The 22,354-nt window shown below is 38.2% G+C and overlaps 1 protein-coding gene across 3 annotated transcripts in view; it reads left to right on the top strand.

Moving 5' to 3' along the window:
* TTC39B (tetratricopeptide repeat domain 39B) overlaps positions 1–22,354 on the top strand; it is a 118,392-nt gene that overhangs the window by 73,111 nt on the left and 22,927 nt on the right. For all 3 annotated transcript variants that reach the window (XM_034987962.1, XM_034987964.1, XM_034987963.1), the window contains 10 exons: positions 314–390; positions 4,110–4,177; positions 7,062–7,126; positions 14,872–14,977; positions 16,346–16,411; positions 18,055–18,163; positions 18,997–19,064; positions 19,155–19,214; positions 20,888–21,049; positions 21,681–21,772. In XM_034987962.1, the coding sequence (XP_034843853.1) occupies positions 314–390; positions 4,110–4,177; positions 7,062–7,126; positions 14,872–14,977; positions 16,346–16,411; positions 18,055–18,163; positions 18,997–19,064; positions 19,155–19,214; positions 20,888–21,049; positions 21,681–21,772 (873 nt within the window). The remainder of the gene's footprint in view (positions 1–313; positions 391–4,109; positions 4,178–7,061; positions 7,127–14,871; positions 14,978–16,345; positions 16,412–18,054; positions 18,164–18,996; positions 19,065–19,154; positions 19,215–20,887; positions 21,050–21,680; positions 21,773–22,354) is intronic.

Raw genomic sequence — 22,354 nt, forward strand, 5'->3', positions numbered from 1 at the left:
TTCAGCCGTACAGATAAGGGCAGGGTGCTTGGCAGGGTTAGCTGCCATTCGTTGTTTTGTGTGGGTTTGTCCACATGTGTCCAGTAAGCACGGATGGAGTGCCCACAGGATGCCAGCCCAGTGCTGAGCGCTGGGTGTGCGGTGTTGAAAAGGATGGTCTCTGCGCTACAGACTTCAGGGTTTAGAGTTTCTCCTTGGTAACTCTTTGGTGTGACTGTGACAAAAATGAATGTCAAAGGAAAATGGGCCTGGCCTGATTTATTGTCATTTTTTCTTTCTATTTCCCATCTCCCCTTCTGCTTATTCTCCACAGATACAGGAAAAAATGCACGGTTGTAGAATCTTTCTCAAGTCTTCTTTCTAGAGGATCACTGGAACAGCTGACTGAAGGTGAGACTCATTTAAAGATGAAGTTTTTCCTGTCTTTGAAAATTAAAACATGATCATACTCATAAAATTCAGTACTTAAGTGTAGAATAAAAAGGAAATGGAAAATCTTTTTCTCTTTCCCATCATACTCACCCTGCAGAAGTAATCACTGGCAATAGTTGGGTTAATGGCCCAAGATTCCCCACGTAGCAGAGCGGGATTCAAAGCTGATCGGCCTATCTGTAAGCCACAGTTCTTTCCACTGTACCCCACACTTTCTCTGATAGGCTTGTAGAAAAGGGAACAAAGTGTTCACATATGGATGAGGGAAATGTTGAATCATTCCTATGTAGACATCTTGAAAGTAGATGGTGCTGCGTTCTTATCTTTTTATAATGTTTTTGTACATGGCTCTTTAGAAAATCTGGAATAATGTACTTATTTGCTTATTACTAATTATTAAAAAAGAAAACAAACAATGAGATACTGCTGTACACCTACTAGAATGTCCATAATCTAAAATACCGACAACACCAAATGTTGGCAAAGATGTAGAGTAAAAGGAACTCTTATTCATGGCTGGTGGGAATGCAAAATTGTACAGCTACTTTGGGAGATAGTTTGGCAATTTCTTACAAAAGTAAACATACTTTGACCATAAATCCAGCAATCAGTCTCCTTAATATTTACCCAAAGGAGCTGAAAACTTATGTCTGCATGTGGATGTTTACAGCAGCTTTATTTATGATTGCCAAAACTTGTAAGCAACCAAGATATCCTTCAATAGGTGAATTGATAAATAAACTGTGGTACATCCAGACAAATGGAATATTATTTAGTGCTAAAAAGAAATGAACTCTCAAGCCATGAAAAGACATGGAGTGACTTTAAATGTATATTACTGAGTGAAAGACACCAATCTGAAAAGGTGTCCTGCTGTATGATTCCAAGCATATGACATTCTGGAAAGAGCAAAACTGTGGGGATGGTGACAAGATCAGTGATTGCCGAGGGATGGGGTGTAGGGATGAATAGGTGGAGCACAGAGGATTTTTAGGATAGTGAAAAAACTTTGTATGATATCATAATGATGGATACATGTCTTTATACATTTGTCCACACCCATAGAACGTACATCACCAAGAAGGAACTGTAACATAAACTATGGACATTGGGTGATTATGTGTCAACAGAAGTTCATCAGTTCATCAGGGGGAGGTTAAGCATGCATGGGGCAAGGGATACATGGGCAATTTCTGTACCTTCTCCTCAATTTTGCTGCCAAACTAAAACTGCCTTAAAAATAGTCTTAATTAGAAAACAGTAAACATAAAATTAGCTTGTGACAATAGCATATTCTGAAAAACAGGCTTATTTAGACTTTTACATCCAAAGGCATGCTTAGCTAACATTTTAGCGCAGGGTGAAGTTATTTCCTTTAGTAGACTAAGGAATTTATAATTAAGAGATGTTCTGGTAAGGTATCTATTCAAAAATGCCAAATGGTTAATTTTGAGAACTGGGGAACTGTCCCATATAAATCAACCAGAGTGAAGGAATACGACTTTTATAAATTAAGTTGCATTTTATTTCTAATGAGTTTGGCTGTCACTGCAACCCAAACAGACTTTATGTTCAAGGGTGCATGTCAAAACATTGTAGCTTTAGTATGTGATTTGTTTTTCCTCTTGGTAATTTTCATTTACATCCTTTAGTGGCTGGTTGTCTGCAGGAGTCAGTATATTTAATTAAACTTTTTTTTTTCAAAGATTTTATTTATTTATTTGAGACAGAGAGAATGAGAGACAGAGAGCATGAGAGGGAGGAGGGTCAGAGGGAGAAGCAGACTCCCTGCCGAGCAGGGAGCCCGATGAGGGACTCGATCCTGGGACTCCAGGATCATGACCTGAGCCAAAGGCAGTCGCTTAACCAACTGAGCCACCCAGGTGCCCTAATTAAACTTTTTGTGGGTTTAACATGGAACACACCCTTTCTTCTCTCGGGGCTGGCATATTGCCCTGAATGGTTTTCTAATTTCCTTTAAAAGCAGATGTGTAAATGCAATACTTAGGATGTGAAAGGGATTTAACATGAAGGATGCTTACATATGGTATACAGAGTTCAAATTTTCTTGCCGTTTATCTCTGCCTTCTTGTCACGTCCTTCAGCTGCTCTGTGGTGTGTTCATCTTTAACTTAACCCTGATGCAGCCATTCCTTCTGCTCAGACCTCTGCACAGACTCAGAAGGACCGAGACCCTGGCTGATGACGGCCGCCAGGATGTGCACAGGCCCTGACTCCGCAAGGCTGACCCCATCTGTAGGCAGGCTGCTGAAGGCCCTGATTCCGCAAGGCTGGCCCCCTCTGTAGGCAGGCTGCTGAAGGCCCTGACTCTGCAAGGCTGGCCCCATCTGTAGGCAGGCCGCTGAAGGATCTTCACCGCCTAGTTGCTTCTTTGTAAATTCAGCCTTTGGCATATGAGCGTGGTAGTGATTGGAACCAGTTTGTGAGAACCAGCCTGTTGTGTGTCGGATGGCAGGGATAGGGGATGGGGTCTGTGTGTGTGAATGCAAGAAATACAGCGCTAGTCCTTATCCACTTTGACCCAACAGCATTCTCACAAACACAGAAGGACCCTATTTTTCAGCTACTTACTTCACATAAAAATGTCCTGCTTTCTGAGCTTTTACCAAAAAGCCCAATGTGGACCAAGGGCAATAATCGTACCGAAAGTAGCTAACAAAAATCCAGTGCTTACTCTCCACAGTGAGCTCTGTGCAGCACGTCATTTGATTCTTTAGCTGTGAAGTGAAGATGTTACTAGCTGGACTTTATAAATGAGGTGGCCAGCAGCAGAGAGAGGTGGATACCCACAACATGGCAGAACCTTTCCTCCAACCCAGGCTGTTAAATCCCCCAAGCTCATTTACTTAAATAAAATGCCAGTTTGCATCCCATGGGTAAAACAGGAATCTGCTGATTTTGTTTATGCAAAAATGCAAAGGTTTCCCTCCCACCCCAATCTCTGCAAGTATAAGGTATTGTTTAGAAAGACAGGCCATGTGTTTTGGGGCATTCCATATGTCCCTGGGATATACATAGCTTTACAGAGTCCCTTTTGTGAGTGCCTTGTTCCTGTGCTAGATAGCTCAGTGATCAAAATAGCCTGAAATTGTGCTAGTGTGAGCTCTTTTTATATCATGTCTTCTATGTGTGAGGAGTCATGCCTTGGGCGTGCTGGTCCATACTTGTTCACAGACCTCAGAGAATTGCTGCTTTCTCTTTAAGTTAATGGGGTGTCTAATCATTGCCATGATTTTCATACCTTCATATTTTAGAAGCTAGAATTCATAAATTTAAGATAGTTTTTTCAATCTCTATAACTGTGTTAAACTTACGTGTTACTGTTAAGTTAAAAAATATTTTTTTTAAGTACTTTTAAATTTTGGTTTCCTCTTGTGAGCTGAGTTTAGGTCTCTGGCGCTAAGTACCTGACTCTTTGCAGTTACATTTGAATGGGGCCAAAGATGACTTCCTTAAATCCTTTTACACATTCTAGGGAAATCTTGCCGAGGGACAGAGAACCGAGGTCATCATTCTGCTTTTATGGAAGTACCAAAGCAACCTAGATTTTTGTGTCTCTCTTGGGTTCTTTGAGCTACGAGTCTTTCCTGAACATCTCAGAGCAATTACTGTGGACATAGGATTTTCCTTAATGTAATTTTATTTGTTTTTAATAGAGGAAATGCATGCCGAAATCTGTTATGCCGAGTGTCTCCTACAGAAAGCAGCACTCACGTTTGTGCAGGTAATAAATGTTTGGCTTCGAATCAGTATGCCGGGGAAGCCTGCCAGTACTACACAGAAAAAATGGGGCTCATTCTATGTCAGTGCTTCAGTTCTTTTGACTTAGACTTGTAATGGAAGATACTTGTTGTTCTGATAAACTTTGACTGAAAAATGACCCCAGGGAGCTTTGTTCCTACTCAAATGCACTTGGAGTCTGTTCCAAATTTCAGTCTGTTGGGAACCACTGTCTTATAAAGGAACTGTTTTGCAACTACTGCACCGAATTTCTGGATGCTTCTCTGTATGAGAAGAGTGGGATTATCCCTCTTTGCATTTGCTAATGGTAGAGGGCTATAGGCCCCGGGCCAAAGAGGCATTTTCATCCTTGGCCATTCCCTTCTTACACCAGATGCTTCAGCAAAGCTCAGGTATGCATGCTTGAGTGCCAGGCTTTTCATATATACTTCAAATTTTATTTTTGCCCCTCTTTCTATTCTCATGCCCCTTTCTTGCTTTTATTTCTTCCTTTGGAAGAGCAGATTTAAAAAGTCATTAAACCAAGCCATGAATACCTTTCTTTAAGGGACATTTTAACTTTACCTCTAGGAACTGTTACAACCAGTGCCTTGCCTAACATTGTATCTTCCAATCCTTCTAAAAAACATGGATTTTAACGTCATGGCCCCATGGGTGGCGGTGATGGATACATTGGGGGTAGAGGTAGAGTCAGGATTGTAAGGGAGCAGAAATGCAATTGTAAAATTGAAAATCTTCCTCAATCACAATGTTTTACATTGTATTAAGAGTTGCTTTCCTTTTTTTTTTTTTTTTCCCTGGAGATTGACTTCTTAGGTTGGATTCTGGTTTAGTAAAATTGAACCACTCTGGTCTATGACCCTGTTTCCTAAAACCCTATGTATTATGAAGTCTGGTTAAAAACCTCATTCTTACTGCCTCAGGAAACATAATGCCAGTCATGGAGGCCCTCCAGTTTTTCTGATGTGTTTTCCAGATGGGGATTTGACAAATCTGGGATTTAAAGTCTTATGTTGTATGTGGAGACTTGTAATTAAACATCTGGGAGATATCCAAGACTCCTCCCTCTTCCTCATGCCTCCATATCCAATTTAATGCTCATGTTTCTTTTACCTTGTGAAGATTTAGCAGTGCCATCTCTTCCTTCTTGAGTGTTTTCATGGGGGTGTTTATCAGCTCTTCTCTAGAGGGCACAGCGACCTAGTGACCCTCTGGCTCTATTTCTCTTAACCTCCAGCTCATTGTCCATTGTGCAGCTGAGCGCCCTCTCAGGGATGAGACTATCACCTTGTCATTGCTCTGCTTTAGCTTTGAGTCGCTCTCACAGACTATGGCAGTGGTCCCGTATCAGAATATCAGCAAGGGGTGGGGGGGAGGCTTTTTCAAACTAAACTGGTATCTTCTCCCACATTCCCTCCTCCCCTCTTACCCCACGGGAAGAGGTAGCTTTCTTACTCCTTTGTTCTATCTTTGTGGGAGCTTCTGTGGCAGCGCTGACTTATGTAAGCACAGATGGCCAAGCATGCCATGATCGTTAATGCTTCCTTGCCTTTCCTTCCGCTTGAGTATTCCCTGGCTCGCAAGGTTCGCATCTGCTTTGCCTTCCTTCATCTGGCCACTTCCTAATCATTTTTTGTGCCTTAAGCCCCGATGCTTCCAGGAAGCTTCTGTGGACCTCTCCATGTCACCCCCTCCCCTGCTCTGAGCTCTCCTGACCTCCTGTGCATATCTCCTTCTGTGTGCATGACTCCAGCCCTTAGCACCTTGATTTGCTTTTGTCTGATGTTGCATTCAGATGCCTGGTATAAAATAGGCATTCGGTAAATATTTGGTGAATCATGAAACGAAATATTATTATTTGAGGCAGATTTTAATGTGATTTTGGAAATTCTTTCCTGGCCAATCTTGAAACTTGTGTAATCATAAGATTCCTTAAATAAGAAGATAAACATTTAAGTTGTGTAGTGAATTTTGTATTTATTGATTCTTAGAATAATTTAAATGGTAAAGATTTAATACTTAATGAAATTTGTAAGCTAAAGTAAATTTTCCTCTTGCTTTAGAAGGATGCTGAAGTGCACAGGAAATAAATACCAGAGCATCTCTCCATTATCAATAGACTAGAAAAATATTCTCCTTGGAAATATGAAATATGGGACTGTCTCCATTAACACTGTTAGATTAACTTCTTTTAAGCAGGTTTTGATATAATTTCTTAAGAGATTCTCGTGGAATCCTAGAATGCTGACCCTGAAAATGATATTCATTTAGGCCCTCTGCCTCAACTTTGTGGTTGATGACCATCGGGCAAAGAAAAGTGAAATGATTTTTTTTTCCTCCAAAACAAAACTGCATATTGTGACAATCAGTTTAGAATCCAGATCAATAATTTTTGTTCTAGAAATGTATATGAGTGAAATTTACAGTGTTAAATAGACTGAATGCTAAAGTACCCTGCAAAAGAAGAACCGTCATCCCATTTGCTGGAGTGTGATGGACTGGAAAGTCCTTAGAGCACATCCTTAAATCACCCATTTTAGATTCTGTTGAACCCAGAAGAAAATTGCGCATTAGATGATGTTTATCACAGTAGATTTGGACTAACATATTTGGTCACTAAGTGGGTTACTTCCTTAATTACTTGCTTGAAGTAATGCAAAGATTTTTTAAATGTGTTCTTTTTATTGCCATCTAAGTTGGAAGGAAAATTACAGAAAAGCATTTCAAATGTAAAGCAAGAAGAATGTTTTAATTTAAAAATTATGTCCTCAAAAGATAGTGTTTTGTTCTAATCACACAAATATATAACTGTATAGTGTAAGAATCTTTTGCTAAGTGATCTAATTATTTAACTGAATTGTTTTCAGGATGAAAATATGATCAACTTCATCAAAGGTGGACTCAAAATTAGGACAAGTTACCAAATATATAAGTAAGTTAAAATTAAGATGTTGTTTTTAAATGGTTCTTGTATTCTGTCCAGTTTGTACTTCAAAATTCTCATGAAGTATGACTAGGTTTTATTTGCTGTTGGTAAAAATGCACTTGATTTTTTGGCTTACTGTGTATGTATTCAGTGCTATAGGACAACAGAATTTAAGTTTAAATGCAATCTTGAAAAAAATAGCTGAAAAAAAGCTACTGACATAATTTCTAATTACATAATCTTAGTTTCTCTCTCCTAAAATCAATTTATAAATTTAAAATTATAGCTATGTCTTTGGTCCAGACTCTAGAGCAGTACTGCTCGATAGAATTTTCTGCAGTGATTCAAAGGTGGACCATTGTGTTGTCCGTATCTTCTATATCCTTATTGATTTTTATCTAGTTGCTCTATCATTTGCTCACAGAGTTCAAAATCTCCAACTTTGATTCTGGGATCACCCATTTCTCTCTCTTTAGTTCTGTCAGTGTTTGCATTGTATATTTAGAGCCTCTGTTATTAGGTTTATATATATTTTAATTATTTTATCTTCCTAATGAATTAACCTTTTTATCATTATGAAATGTCTCTACTTAACTCTTATAATAAATATTTGTCTTGAAGTCTGTTTTGTCTGATATTAATATAGCTACTCATGCGTTTTTATAATTAGTGGTAAGTGTAGCATGACATATATTCTTACACTTTAAACCTATCTTTGTTTTTATATTTTAATTGCAGTTCTTATAGATGCATATAGTTGGGTCTTGCTTTTTTATTCAGTATAACAAACAAATATGTTTGCACTTGCGGCTACCATTTTTCTTGTTCTCTTGCCTCATTTAGTTTTCTCACTTCTTTTTGCCTTTTATTGCATTACTAAAATTTAAAATATATATATATATTCCAATGTAATCAATCCCTATTGTTTTCTAAGCTTACCTCTTTAATTTTTTTAAAGGTCACTCTAGTGATTATAATATCCTTCTTAACTTACCACAGTCAACTTAGAGTTAATATTGTACTATTGCCCATGAAATGTAAGAACTTTGTGAAAATATAGTTTCATTGACCACTTGTCTTTTATACTATTCTTATGATAGTACACTTACATATATTATAAGCCCCACAATGCAGTGTCAGATTTTTTTCATAAAGACTTATTTATTTGAGAGAGAGCGAGAGCATGTGTGGTGCACCCAAGCATGTGGGGAGGGGCAGAGGGAGAGAATCTTCAAGCAGACTCCCCCCGAGCACAGAGCCCAACTTGGGGCTCAGTCTCATGACCCATGAGATCACTACTTGAGCCAAAACCAAGAGTCGGACACTTGACCAACTGAACCACCCAGTCGCCACAACAATAGGACTGTGGCTTTCTGTATCAGTTCTAGGCATCCCACGTTGAGTGGATTCGAGAGTACTTTCAGCTGACTAGCCATGTAAATGTAAAGTCCGTGTGAGAGATGTTCCCATCTTTCAAAGTTCAGCTGTTCTCCAGTTTCTTACTACTTTTTGTTTTCACTTTCCAGTGCCTGAAAATGCATTTTAAATATATATTTAAATTCCAAAGTTCTACTTGTTATCTGTGGGAAGGTTAATCTAATATAAGCTAGTATGTGTGTCATTATTAGACGCAGATCCCCGTTAGTGAGAGCAGAACCAAGATTTAGTATTTTTTTTTAAAAGATTTTATTTATTTATTTGAGACAGAGAGAATGAGAGAGAGAGAGAGCACATGAGAGGGGGGAGGGTCAGAGGGAGAAGCAGGCTCCCTGCTTGGCAGGGAGCCTGATGTGGGACTCGATCCAGGGACTCCAGGATCATGACCTGAGCCGAAGGCAGTCGCTTAGCCAACTGAGCCACCCAGGCGCCCCAAGATTTAGTATTTTAAGAGATAGTTTTACCCAAAGTGATTTCATAAAATTGTATTCCATTCAAAATCATGGAGGTAGGGGGGAGTTTTGGGAAATTGACCAATTGTTTTTAGTTTTTCTCTTGAAATACTTTTTTTTTTTTAAAGGTTTTTTTTTTCTTTTTCTTTTATTTGACAGAGAGAGAGAGAGAGAGAGAGCACACACACAAGCAGAGGGTGCAGGAGAGGGAGAAGCAGGCTCCCTGCTGAGCAAGGAGCCCAATGCAGGGCTCAATCCCAGGACCCTGGGATCATGACCTGAGCCGAAGGCAGACGCTTAACTGGCTGAGCCACCCAGGTGCCCTTCTTGAAATACTTTTTAGATGCTATGGATGCCTGGGTGGCTTAGTTGGTTAAGTATCTGCCTTCGGCTCTGGTCGTGATCACAGGGTGCTGGGATCGAGTCCAGCATTGGGCTCCCTGCTCCGTGGCAAACCTGCTTCTCCCTCTGCCTCTGCTTCCCTCTATCTCTCTCTCTCCCTCTCTCTCTGTCTCTCATGAATAAATAAATAAAATCTTTGAGAAAAAAAAGAAATACTTTTAGATGATATAAAAGGATGTTAAAGAGCTAATTGCTTTTCTGGTCATCAAAACTTAAAAACTGGAATGAATTCAAGTAGTCTTAAAATGGCACAAACCTATCAGTGTGTGCACGCATGTACTTTTGTACATACAGACAGACATTTACTTGGGAATTAAAAATATGTGAAATTCCTGTGTATACATAGGTCTCTTTCAAAATAGTGGGAAAAAATGGATACTTTTTGGGAAAATTGGTTTTTCATTCTGGAAAAAGAAAGCATGAAAATAAATTCCATGTATATTTAATATTAAAAATTTTTTTAAGGGTGCCTGGGTAGCTCAGTTGGTTAAGCGACTGCCTTCAGCTCGGGTCATGATCCTGGAGTCCCAGGATCGAGTCCCACATCAGGCTCCCTGCTCAGCAGAGAGTCTGCTTCTCCCTCTGACCCTCACCCCTCTCATGCTCTCTCTCATTCTCTCTTTCTCATTTATTTATGTGAGAGAGAGAGAGCACACGTGAGCAGGAGGGGTAGAGGGAGGAGGAGAGAGAGAGAGAGAATCTCCAGCAGACTGTGCTGAGCGGAGCCCAACACAGGGCTCAGTCTCACAACCCTGAGATCACGACCTGAGTTGAAACCAGGAGTTGGATGCTTAACTGACTGAGCCACCCAGGCTTCTCTAATATTAAAATATTTTTCAAAGGGTAGTAGTGAAAACATAAGGAAAATATTTTTTATGGTCTAAAGCACAAAAGCCTTTAAACTTTTATTTAAAATTTTTTCACTTTGAAATAACTTCAGGATTTTTACAAAGAATTTTTATATATTCTTCATCCAGAGTCACAAATGTTAACATCTTATAGAACCACAGTAATAATTATTAAAACCAAGAAACTAACATTGATATGGTATTATCAATTACTCCACTGATTTTACTCTGATTTCTCTAATTGTCCCACTAATGTCCTTTTTCTGGCCCAGAATTGAATCCAGGGTTGGGGATGTTACATTTAGTTGTTATGTTTCTTTTTAAATCTGGAAGTGTCCCTCACTCAGTCTTTCTTTATTTTTATAATCTTGACATTTTTGAAGTATACTGGGCAGTTACTTTGTAGAATGTCTCTCAGTAGGGACTAATCTAATGTTTATTCATGATTACATCCAGATTTTGCATCTATGGCAAGAATACCATACAAGTGATATTGTGTCTTTCCATAGTGTATCGTATCATTAGATATATGGTGTCAATTTCAGAAGCCTTTTTGAGTGTGACATAAAATCAGGAACCGTAAAAGACTGACTTGACCAAATAAACATTTCAGTTTTCGTCAGGGCAAAATATACCATAATAAAAAATACAAATGGAAATGTGCTACAAATGATTCAGGGAAAATGACAGTGTGAGGACCTCATAAGTTGGTGGGAATCTAAATTGATAGAGTATTCCTGAAGGATGATCCGACAGTATGTATCAAAATTAAGAAAGTGTACCACCTTTGATCTCAGAAGTCCCTTTTCTAGGAATTTATCCTAAGGATAGTTGTGATAGATTAACTATAATTACAGTACTTGATGTAGGAAAAGTACTTGATGAATGTACAAGCACACTTTTAGCAAAATTGTTTATAATATGGAAAATTTGGAAACAATGTACATATTTAACAATGGAATTTGGTTAAATAAATTATTCCATAGAATAAGATAATATGCACTTGTTAAAAATAAGGTAGCTCTCATGCATTTTCATGGAAAAATCATCAATATAACTTATAGGACAGTATATACTATATGATCCCATTTGTGGTTTTTAAAGATTGGATTCTTACTAAAGCATAAAACCACCTAGAAGGTTATGTACTGGGTGTTAACAGTGACCATCTCTCTGTGGGATAGTCATGCAGGGGCACTTAACGCTGTCTCCATGTTATTTGAAAATTTTGTAACAATCATCTATTATCAGAAAATAGAACATTTATCACCCAGCCACCCCATCCCTCCCATCCCCCCACCACTCCAGCAACCCTCAGTTTGTTTCCTGAGATTAAGAATTCCTCATATCGGTGAGGTCATATTGAATCACAGACCTGTACCTCTGAAACAAATAATACATTATATGTTAAAAAAAAAAAAAGAAGAAGAAGATAGCAGGAGGGGAAGAATTAAGAGGGGGAAATCAGAGGGGGAGATGAACCATGAGAGACTATGGACTCTGAGAAACAAACTGAGGGTTCTAGAGGGGAGGGGGGTGGGAGAATGGGTTAGCCTGGTGCTGGGTATTAAAGAGGGCACGTTCTGCATGGAGCACCGGGTGTTATACGCAAACAATGAATCATGGAACACGACATCAAAAACAAATGATGTAATGTATGGTGATTAACATAGCATAATAATAAAAAAATAGAGCATTTATATTTTGATTAAAAAAGAAAAGAATTCTGAAAATCATTTCTACCTCCTGCCATCCTATTGATATTTTCATGTTTGCATTCTTAATGCATGCATATGAGCATATATAATTATCTTTTTATGTAATAAAATCATATACTTCATGTCATTTTGAAATTTCCTTTTTCACTTCATGTCACAAAAATTTAGGTCATTAAATGTTTTTAGTTGATCATGGATTTTAATGGCTACATAGCATTCTATTATGTGGGTATGCCACACGTGTGTATGTATAAATATATGCACTCATGTGACTCTCTTCTTAATTTCCCGTTGTTGCCTATTTAGTTTGTTTATACATTTTCATTATAAATAGTAATACAGTATCTCTCCTTACAGGTAAGTTTTGTGTTTATCCATGCTAGTTCCTTAGAATAGAATTGGATTTATTGGGTCAAAAGTTTAAGATTTTTTTTATATATTGCAAAATTATTCTGAAAAATAATTGGGTTGGCAAACTTTTTCTTTTCTTTTCTTTTTTTTAAAGATTTTATTTATTTATTTGAGACAGAGAAAATGAGAGAGAGAGAGAGAACACATGAGAGGGGGGAGGGTCAGAGGGAGAAGCATGCTCCCTGCTGAGCAGAGAACCCGATGCGGGACTCGATCCAGGGACTCCAGGATCATGACCTGAGCCGAAGGCAGTCGCTTAACCAACTGAGCCACCCAGGCGCCCAGCAAACTTTTTCTTAAAGGGCTAGATGGTAAATATGTTTGGCCTGTGGGTCATAAGATCTCTGTTGCAACTACTCAACTCTATGTGGAGTATAAATAGCCATAGACAATAAATGAATGAATGAGCATGCTTATGTCCCCATAGTTTGCCGATCTCCATACTATAACTACCTTTTACCAAAGTAGATGAATATGTCTATTTGTTCTTTCCTTTGCCAGCACTGGTTTTCCATTAAAAAAATTAAAATAATGCTTTATTGGGATGCCTGAGTGGCTTAGTTGGTTAAGCGTCTGCCTTCGGCTCAGGTCATGATCCCAGGGTCCTGGGATCGAGTCCCACATCGGGCTCCTTGCTCAGCAAGGAGCCTGCTTCTCCCTCTGCCTGCCTCTGTCTCTCTCTCTCTCTGATAAATAAATAAAATCTTAAAAAAATATATATATATTTTAAAATAATGCTTTATTATCACAAAAGTGGCATATATATTTAGGAATGTAGGTGAGCAGCTATTAACATATGCACTCCATATTCTTTTCACACAGTGATAATGGCTGCTAAACCTTAGTATATATTATTTCAGAATATTTTCTATCCAAATCTAAAGATATATGTACTTTTTAATGTGCATTCTCTTTTGTAACCTGCTTTTTTCAATTAATGTTCTTTACTTTTCCATGTCAGTAAATCTTCATTTCATGTAATACTCAGTCTATCTTCACGTTCTCCTGGTTGGCCCCAAATTTCTCTTACTGCTGGTATGTCTATACCAGGATGCAACACAAGACTGTCTCCTGCATCCCCTGTTTATGTCCATTTCATATCTTTTATTCTAGAACAGTCTCTATATTCATGATGGTTGTTGAAAAGCCTAAGCCAGTTGTCCTGTAGAATATCCCATGGATTTGTTTGATGGCTTTCTTGAGTTTTCATTTAGCTTGTTCTTTGTCTTAGTTAGTTCAAGCTGCCGTAACAGAATACTACAGACAGGGTGGCTTAAAGGACAGAATTTTATTTTCTCACCCTTCCTGAGGTTGGAAGTCTAAGATAGGGTATCAGCATGATCAGCTTCTGGAGAGAGCTCTCTTTCAGGCTTGCAGACAGGTAACTACCTTCTCACTCAGCCCTTATAGGGCCAAGAGAGAGATATTCTCTCTCTCTTTCTCTTCTGAGATCACCCGTCTTTTCAGATTAGGACCCTACCCTTAATTACCTCCTAAAAATCCCTATCTTCATATATCTGCACACTGGGGCTTAGAGCTTCAACATATGGATTTGGAGGGGAGCATAATTAATTCAGTCCATAGCATTCTTCTAGCGCCCAATATTTCCTATAAGCTGGCAATTAGATCTGTAGGCTTACTGGATTCAGGTTAAATAAATTTGGCTAGAATACATCATAAATGAAGTTGTACGTTTTATAATTATATTACAAAAGGTGATACATAATAATCTGGTTATTTCTTACTGCCTTTAAAATATATATTTGTCAATTTGGTAAGCAATTCCTGTTCGTTACCAAGTGTTACATCTTTGTCATTGTTTTAATTTGCATTTCTCTGATTAAGTATTTGCCTTTTGAAGATGTGAAGGGAAGGGGGGAAATGCACAGAAAAGAAATTAAAATGAGAAATCGGAAAGATTTGCTTGGATGGAATAGGAAAAAGAAAGACAAATGGTGCAGTTTGATGGAATTTGCTGTCCTCTTTCAGTCTTTCCTACTTGCAAGCTCTAATTTATTTGGTCTATTTGAGATCATGGCCATCCCACTGAAATTCACATCTTTTTGGCAGTAGCTCCTCAGATACTTGGTGGAAGGTAGGGTTGCTCAAGCGTGCACAGCAACCAAGAGACAGAGCACTCCTGGGAAGTCTTCTATGAGACTTTGCTGGAAAGCTGTGAGGTCACAGTCCTGTGGTCCTGGGGCTCTGGAGTCCTGCATGCTGATGTTCGAACCCTGTCTCGTTTCAGCCCAGAAAGACTGGTCCTGATAAACCGGGCAGAAATGGGTGTGTCAGTTTTTCCTTAATGACTATTACCTGAGTCGCCTTTAAGGTTAAACTCAGCACAGCTGCCTCCATTGAAAAATCCTCTAGCATTTTGGCTAATGACATTTATCTTACAGCGTGTCAGTGTGAAATTTGACTTCACATTAATTTTCAGAGCCATAGTAAAACTTATGCAATAATTTTTTTCTTCAATCCAGAGAATGTCTTTCTATCCTGCATGTAATTCAGAAGAACAAAGTTGAACAGCAGTTCTTCTATGAGTTTGAAGGGGGTGTCAAGCTTGGAATAGGTGCCTTTAACTTGGTAAGTAAATAATTGTAAAGCTGCCAGAAGCTTTTTTAAAAGAACCTAAGGTTTCCAGTGCCTTCTCTACTGTGCGTGAACCTCTACCTGGGTTTGGTTGACAAGTCGCTAGAGAGGGATCAGTTTTTTTTGTGTTGTGACCCAGTGGTGACTTTGGCTAGTGTGCGTTGTAAAGTTCTGCACATGCTCAGAGTAGGTTTGGATTGTACAAGAGGGGAAGCATGCAGCACTCTGAATGGACTAGCAACATATTTGGTAATAAGGAGCTCGGAATCCAGTTCCATTTCCACATCAGAAATATTGTTGCTTTAGCAATGGAGGCTCTGGAATTGAAAATGGGTGAGGCAGTAGCCATATGGCTTGAGGCATGGTTTTGATGCTGTGAGGGAGATGAAGAGTTTGAATAGATATTTGTCAAATGTAATATGTTATTTAAAGATTTTGAAATTTATTAAGGTTTGACTGGAATTAATGAGAAAATGCAGTGGTCAAGGGAATAATATACATGAGTGTGTCCATCACCGTGGCCACTTAGTTCACGAGCCCAGTGGGTCAATGATAGGGGTGGCTGGGGAAAGAGGCTGGCTGGCTGTTAGAACAGGTCATCGTATTCACTTGATTATTCAAATCCTCCTCTCCTGAGGTCAGGCTTTGGTGAACATTCATATTGGACACACAAATATCTTCATGTTTTTTGCTCATTCAGAGAGGTCTGTGCTCTTCCCTAGACTTCCTTATCATTAATATTCCAATGATATTCCTTCCAAATTCCTGACCATCCAGCCAAACCATTGGCTCCAGCCGATGAATCCGTATAGAATCACACACGTGGCCATTTCTCCTTCCAAGCAAAGTGAACAAGCAGGTGACTGTTCTTGCGCTGGCTGGATTTCCCCTCCCCGCTGCTCCCCAGGGATGTTCTAGAAAGCAACTGTAGTGCCATGCTGTTCACTTTTGGGTGATGCCTGCATATTATGCAGAACTCAACAGACTTGCTTTCTGGAAAAGGATGTTAAAAGAGATCTTGTTTGGAAGTGGGCACGGAGGGATTGCCTTCTCAGCACTTAATAACTGCACATAGGAGGACCAAGTATTCTCTAGAGTGTCCTGGAAAGGCTATGGTTTTTGTTGTTGTTGTTGTGTGTTTTGTTTTTTAATTTTTTAGGTTCATTGTCTTAGCTAAATGAAATTAAGTCACAAGTAATGATTACCGTATGTGCAATATGTGATGATTGAGATAGGTATAGTGGTTCAAACTTGGTTCTAATATTTTATATTACCAAATTATTAAAACTTTAAGTTGTTTGAGGTTAATATTTATCTGTAGATAGATACACTAACAAATATACTTTTTTTTTCTTCTTGCAGATGCTCTCCCTTTTACCAGCACGGATTATCAGACTACTAGAATTTATAGGATTTTCAGGAAACAGGGTACACATTTAATTTTATCTTGATTTTGACAGGAAAGATAAAACATTATTTACTGAATAAAGGGCAGTGCAGCACATCCTCATAACCAGCATGACAATTATTGACAATTTGTTTGCAGGACAGTAAAAAGTCATTGGGGTCTTGATAGTACTTTTCAGGAGCTGAGATGGTTTTGCTCTTGAAAGCTAAACATTTTTATATTTGTTACCTAAGTTCTGGGATTAAAAATTATGTTTTACTAACATTGCTACTTGCTGGACTTTAGTACTCTTGTGTGGTTAAAATATGCTTCCTTAACCTTTTAGCAACCCCAGAGTGTTCTGTAAAACCAGGAAATTAAGCTAGATTTCCATGTCTCACGTTTTTTGTTTCCCCTGGATCAAGTATAGTTATAGTATTTTGGATTTCCTTGCACTTTTATAAGTTTCATGATAAAACTAAGCAAGGAAATTTTGTTTTTCATGAGTCTCATTCATTATATTTCTGTGTGGTTGTTTTGGTAATGTATAACATTAATTAAACCTAACACTCAATATGCTCTTACCAGGGTTGCCTTATTGCAAAAGCTGTCCCTGTTAGTGAAGAGGGCAGGTTTTGAGAACTATATGAGGACAAGTATAAGAAGCTGTTATTTTCCCCCCCAGACAGGTCCTGTGCTTTTCTGTTTTCTATGCTTCTGCTATTCTCTATTTTGGATGTCCTCCCTAGCCAGCAGCCTCCCAAATAAGTTCTCTTGAGAGCCTCTCCAACCATTAGGTTTGAGATAAATGTCAGCTATTCCTCAAACTCTCCCTTATTCTCTCCCAGTGAGGCTCAAGTATTCCTGACTCAGAATCATTTATCTTTCCTACGGCACTCACCATATTCTAATACAACCGTGTGTTCATGTAGTGTCTTACCTATTTGATGGAAAGATCTTTGAAGACAAAACTGTATTTGTTCATGACTAATAGGAGGGCATGCGATGTAATGAGCACTGGGTATTATATAAGACTGATGAATCACAGGCCTGTACCTCTGAAACCAATAAAACATTATATGTTAATTAATTGAATTTAAATAAAAAAATGTTTAAAAAAGACCCTGTATTTGTTCATACCCACCATAATGCCTTACACTTAGATCCTCAACATGTTTTAATAAATTAATATTTTTATCAGAGAAATACAACATTTCTATGAAATGAGCACTGCCTTTGTCCTCTCCGTAGAATCACACAATATGAAAGAATTTGTGAGATTATCTTACGCCAGTTTAAAATGTAAACTTTGTGGGGGTGCCTGGTGGCTCAGTGGTTGGGCTTCTGCCTTCGGCTCGGGTCATGATCCCAGGGTCCTGCAATCGAGCCCCGCATCGGGCTCCCTGCTCAGTGGGAAGCCTGCTTCTCCCTCTCCCACTCCCCCTGCTTGTGTCCCCTCTCTGGCTGTGTCTCTCTCTGTCAAATAAATAAATAAAATCTTTTAAAAAATAACTAAATAAAATGTAAACTTTGTTTCTGGTCAGGCATTGCCCCTATTCTAAGCTCTTGAAAAATAAACCCCACCTTCTTGGAGGGTGGAGACATAGGAACTTGGCCTCTGTAGTATCTGAATGTGATTTTTCAATCATGTTTTCTCCTTCTGAAATGTATTTGCTTCCCACAGGAGTTGGGCCTCCTGCAGTTACAGGAAGGTGCATCCGGAAGAAGCCTGAGGTCTCCACTATGCTGCTTAACTATACTAGCTTTTCATACTTACATCTCCCTCATCCTTGGTAAGGACTGGATTACGTTTTATGTCATTGAAAATAGATTACCTTTCATCTGAGTAAGTAAAAAATTTAGATTGTACCCTCGAAACCAACATAACATTGTTTGTTATATTTCAATTAAAACAATTAGAAAAAAATCACTAAGAGCTAGTAGTCTGTATCTGTTTACTTTTTTTTTCTTTTTTGAGTAAAGATGAAAAATAGTGACATTTGTCATAGTAACATTTGGCAGAGGGGGTGGAGGGTTTCTTTCCCTGAATATTTTGTATCTGTTCTCTGCTAAAAACATTCTGTAAAATTTGTTTAAGTTGATCTGTTTTAGCATGTTCATATTAGATTTCTTTTTGAGTAGAAAATTAAATTTTTGGCTAAGTTAAGTTAATATTGCTTTTAAAACCAGAAAGCCCAATTAGGACTCAACGATAACTCCTTCCATTCTTAAGAATTAGTTGGTCCTAGAGCTTTCTTAAACTAAAGTCATGGGTGGGACTTGTCTTGCCAAATTAACAGTTCTTATCTTTTCCATGAATAGGTGTTTGCTATATTTTACTGAAATGTGGAGAAATACTGTGTATTTATATAAGACGGATTCTGATTATCAGGATTTCTAGGTCAAAGATGTTTGCATTTTGATAAATTTAGCCAAATTGACCTTCTAACTAAGGTTATTCCATTTAAACTCCTATAAAGATATGAGAATACTTGTTTCCAATGCACTTTGGCAACTCTGCACTTTATCTGTTGTATTTTTGCCCATGTCATAGCCAAAATATGATAATCTAATCTAAGTATCTACCCTCTTGTGAAGACTGAGGCTTTTCCTGTTAAATTTCTAGGTACAGGAGAAGTGAATGTTGTGGAAGCAGAGAGTCTCCTTGCACCCTTCCTCCAGCAGTTTCCAAACGTATGCTTAGAATTTCAAGTACATGTTTCAGCCATAACCAATCAGGCGGGGCTGACCACTGATCGGTCTCTCTGCTTCCTTTCTCCCCAGGGCTCCCTCATGTTGTTTTATCATGCCCGGATAGAGCTGCTGAAAGGGAATGTGGAAGAGGTAATTTATCTTGGGGGGAGTGATTTGGAGAGTTGTCTGTAAGGTGGAGTTGTGTCACACTCTTTCAACATAAGTAAATTCAGCTGTATGCACTAGACAGAAGTAAAGACAACATACGTTATTAAAACACCCCAGTTTAATTTTGTGTATGCATTTCTTTTTGTGTGTGTGTGTGTGTATGCATTTCTATATGTAGATTACTGAATACAGTCTATACTTACACATTAAGTATGTGAGGCAGCTCGGAGTAGAATATACAAAATACAAGTGGGCACCTTTAAGGGAATACAGGTTCTGTATTGCATATTGATTTTGAAATCTAGCCCCTGAATGAGATACAGCCACACTGTACTGCACATACTCCTCAGCAAAGGAAATCCTTCACTAATTCTCTTGAAGAAGACAACTGTGGAGCTTTTCCTATAAGTATACTCACAAATAGTTGTCTTCTACACAAATGAGGTCAAACATATGTATTTTTCTTTGTTTTGTTTTTTTTTTTTCCTACTTACAATACATCTTGGATTTCTTTCCAGGTCAGTATATCTAAATCTCCTTCATTCTTTTTGATGGCTGGATTTCATTCCATGAGATGGGTATATGATACTTAGTAAAGCAGCCCACTATTGATAGACATTTGGCTACTATAAAGTGTTGTTGTAAACATCATCATGTATATATTTCTGTGCACAGGTGTATTTATATAAGACGGATTCTGATTATCAGGATTTCTGGGTCAAAGATGTTTGCATTTTGATAAATTTAGCCAAATTGACCTTCTAACTAAGGTTATTCCATTTAAACTCCTATAAAGATATGAGAATACTTGTTTCCAAAGCACTTTGGCAACTCTGCACATTATCTGTTGTATTTTTGCCCATGTCATAGCCAAAATATGATAATCTAATTTTTAAAAAGATTTTATTTATTTATTTTAGGGAGAGAGAGAGCGAGCATGTACATACTCGCTCAAGAGCGGGGCGGGGAGGCAGAGTGGGAGGGAGAGGGACAAGCAGACTCTGTGCTGTGCTTGGAGCCCGACGTGGGGCTTGATCTCAGGATCCTGAGATCATGACCTGAGCTGAAACCAAAAGTCAGATGTTCAACCGACTGAGCCAGGTGCCCCAAAAATCTAATTTTTAAGTTTGTATTTTTCAGTTTACAGATTTCTTCATGTGTATGTTTGTCACTTGTGTATCTTTTTCTCTGATTACCTAGTCATATCTTTGACAATTTCCCCATTGAGTTGTCTTTTTTTAAAGGATTTTATTAAATTGTTGTATGATAAGGGTTAATTTTGGCCAGTTGTGGATGTAGTGATATCTTCTCCCAGTCTGCCTTTAACTTTGTTTAAGGTGTATTTTAACTTCTGGGAGTTCTGACTTTTATTTTCAGTCCTTTGGTAAAGGACTTCTGCATTTTATATCATCCTTGGGAAGGAACTTCACTACTCCCACATATAAAGTCTCACAGCCCCCTCACGAAGCTAAATCAAGAGGCAGAACTTAATTGTATAATTGCATGTAGGGAAAGGAACATACATCATCACATTGAGTGGTTTAATGAGCGATGCTTTTGTTCTTTTTGTACAAAGTGATCTATGTATTTTTCCATTAGGTTATTGTCTCCTTGTGTAATATCTGGATGATCAGCTTTATGCAATTGACTTATAGGCACAAGAGATATTTCGAAAATGCATTTCAGTTCAAGAAGAATGGAAACAGTTTCACCATCTCTGTTACTGGGAGCTGATGTGGATTTATGTATTCCAACAAAACTGGATGGAGGCATATTATTATTCTGATCTGCTTTGCAAAGAAAGTAAATGGTCCAAGGTAAAGTGCTATGCTTTCGTTACTGTTATCTGTTTGCTAGTAAGTGTCCAGGATGATTTTTCTTTAAGACTGTTCAGAAGTATGACATCTATACTACCTTCTCCACTTAGGGATTCATCAAAGGAGGAAATAGGCATTAAGTACCTACTGCTTATAAGCACTGTCCTTAGCACTACATGCTTTAAAAGCCATCCAAACGGTCCTTTTTAACAAAGAGGTTTTACCTCTGAGGATGAAATGCACTTACATTTAAAAGTTATTCAGTATCAACAGTCTTGATAATTTTTCTGTAGATTTTATGATGCCCTGATGACAAGGCTTTTCATAATAATTAAAATTAATTCTGATCTATTTGTGAGAAGTTGGGAGAAATGAGATGATTTCTTGTTCATTCTGTGTACTTTCTTGCCCATAAACGCTACAGTTGTATAATAGGAAAATGGTCAAAATTAACTGAAAAGTGTTATTCTAAATAGGAATAGGCAGTAAAAGACTTCATTTCCTTTTATTTCTTTGGTGCCTTTTAAATGTTACATCTGGACAGTTTGTAGGTCATTCCCGACTTGCAAGATAGAAATGTCATGTACCTAGAGATGCCCTGTAACTAGCTGCTTCTCTCCTTTTCCTCAAGGCAACATATGTGTTCTTGAAAGCTGCAATTTTGAGTATGCTTCCAGAGGAGGATGTAGTAACAACTAAAGAGGATATAGTAACTTTATTCAGGTAAGCAAGGCACTATTGCTCTAATAGAGATCCTGGATACATCTTCCTTTTCTAAGTGTTCTCCCAGACTTTACCTGCATATCTTCTTTAATTTCTATTCATTCGATGCAGGAACTCTTAAAAACCACATTCAGAGAAGGTCTGTCGTGAACGAATCTGTTTAACTTTGTTTAGATCAGTGTCCATCCATCATCTGTAACCTTATTTTTGAACACCTGCTGTGTGAAGGATACCGTGTTAGGTGTTGAATAAACAGGCATGGCTTTCTGTCCTTGTGGAGTTTATAATCTTGTAGTGGAACCAGACATCGGTGAAATTATTACACAAATAATTGCAGAATTATAATACATGAGTAATTTTTTTCCTTACTACTTTTCTTGCCATTCCTTCTCAGTATCTTTGTAGGCTCATCCTGTTTTATCCAAGTTTTAAATGTTGATGTCTTAGAGCCTCAACCTTAGGAAATCTCAGCCAGGCGAAGTTTAAGTCCCTTGTTCAGACCTCCTCACTGAGCTCTCGACCCATATAGCCAGCTCCCATTTGTCACCTTTCCTTGGATATGTGAAACCATTTTATTTGTTT

This window comes from Mirounga leonina, unplaced genomic scaffold, assembly GCF_011800145.1.
Source record: "Mirounga leonina isolate KUSES-001 unplaced genomic scaffold, KU_Mleo_1.0 Mir_447, whole genome shotgun sequence".
Lineage (NCBI taxonomy): Eukaryota > Metazoa > Chordata > Mammalia > Carnivora > Phocidae > Mirounga > Mirounga leonina.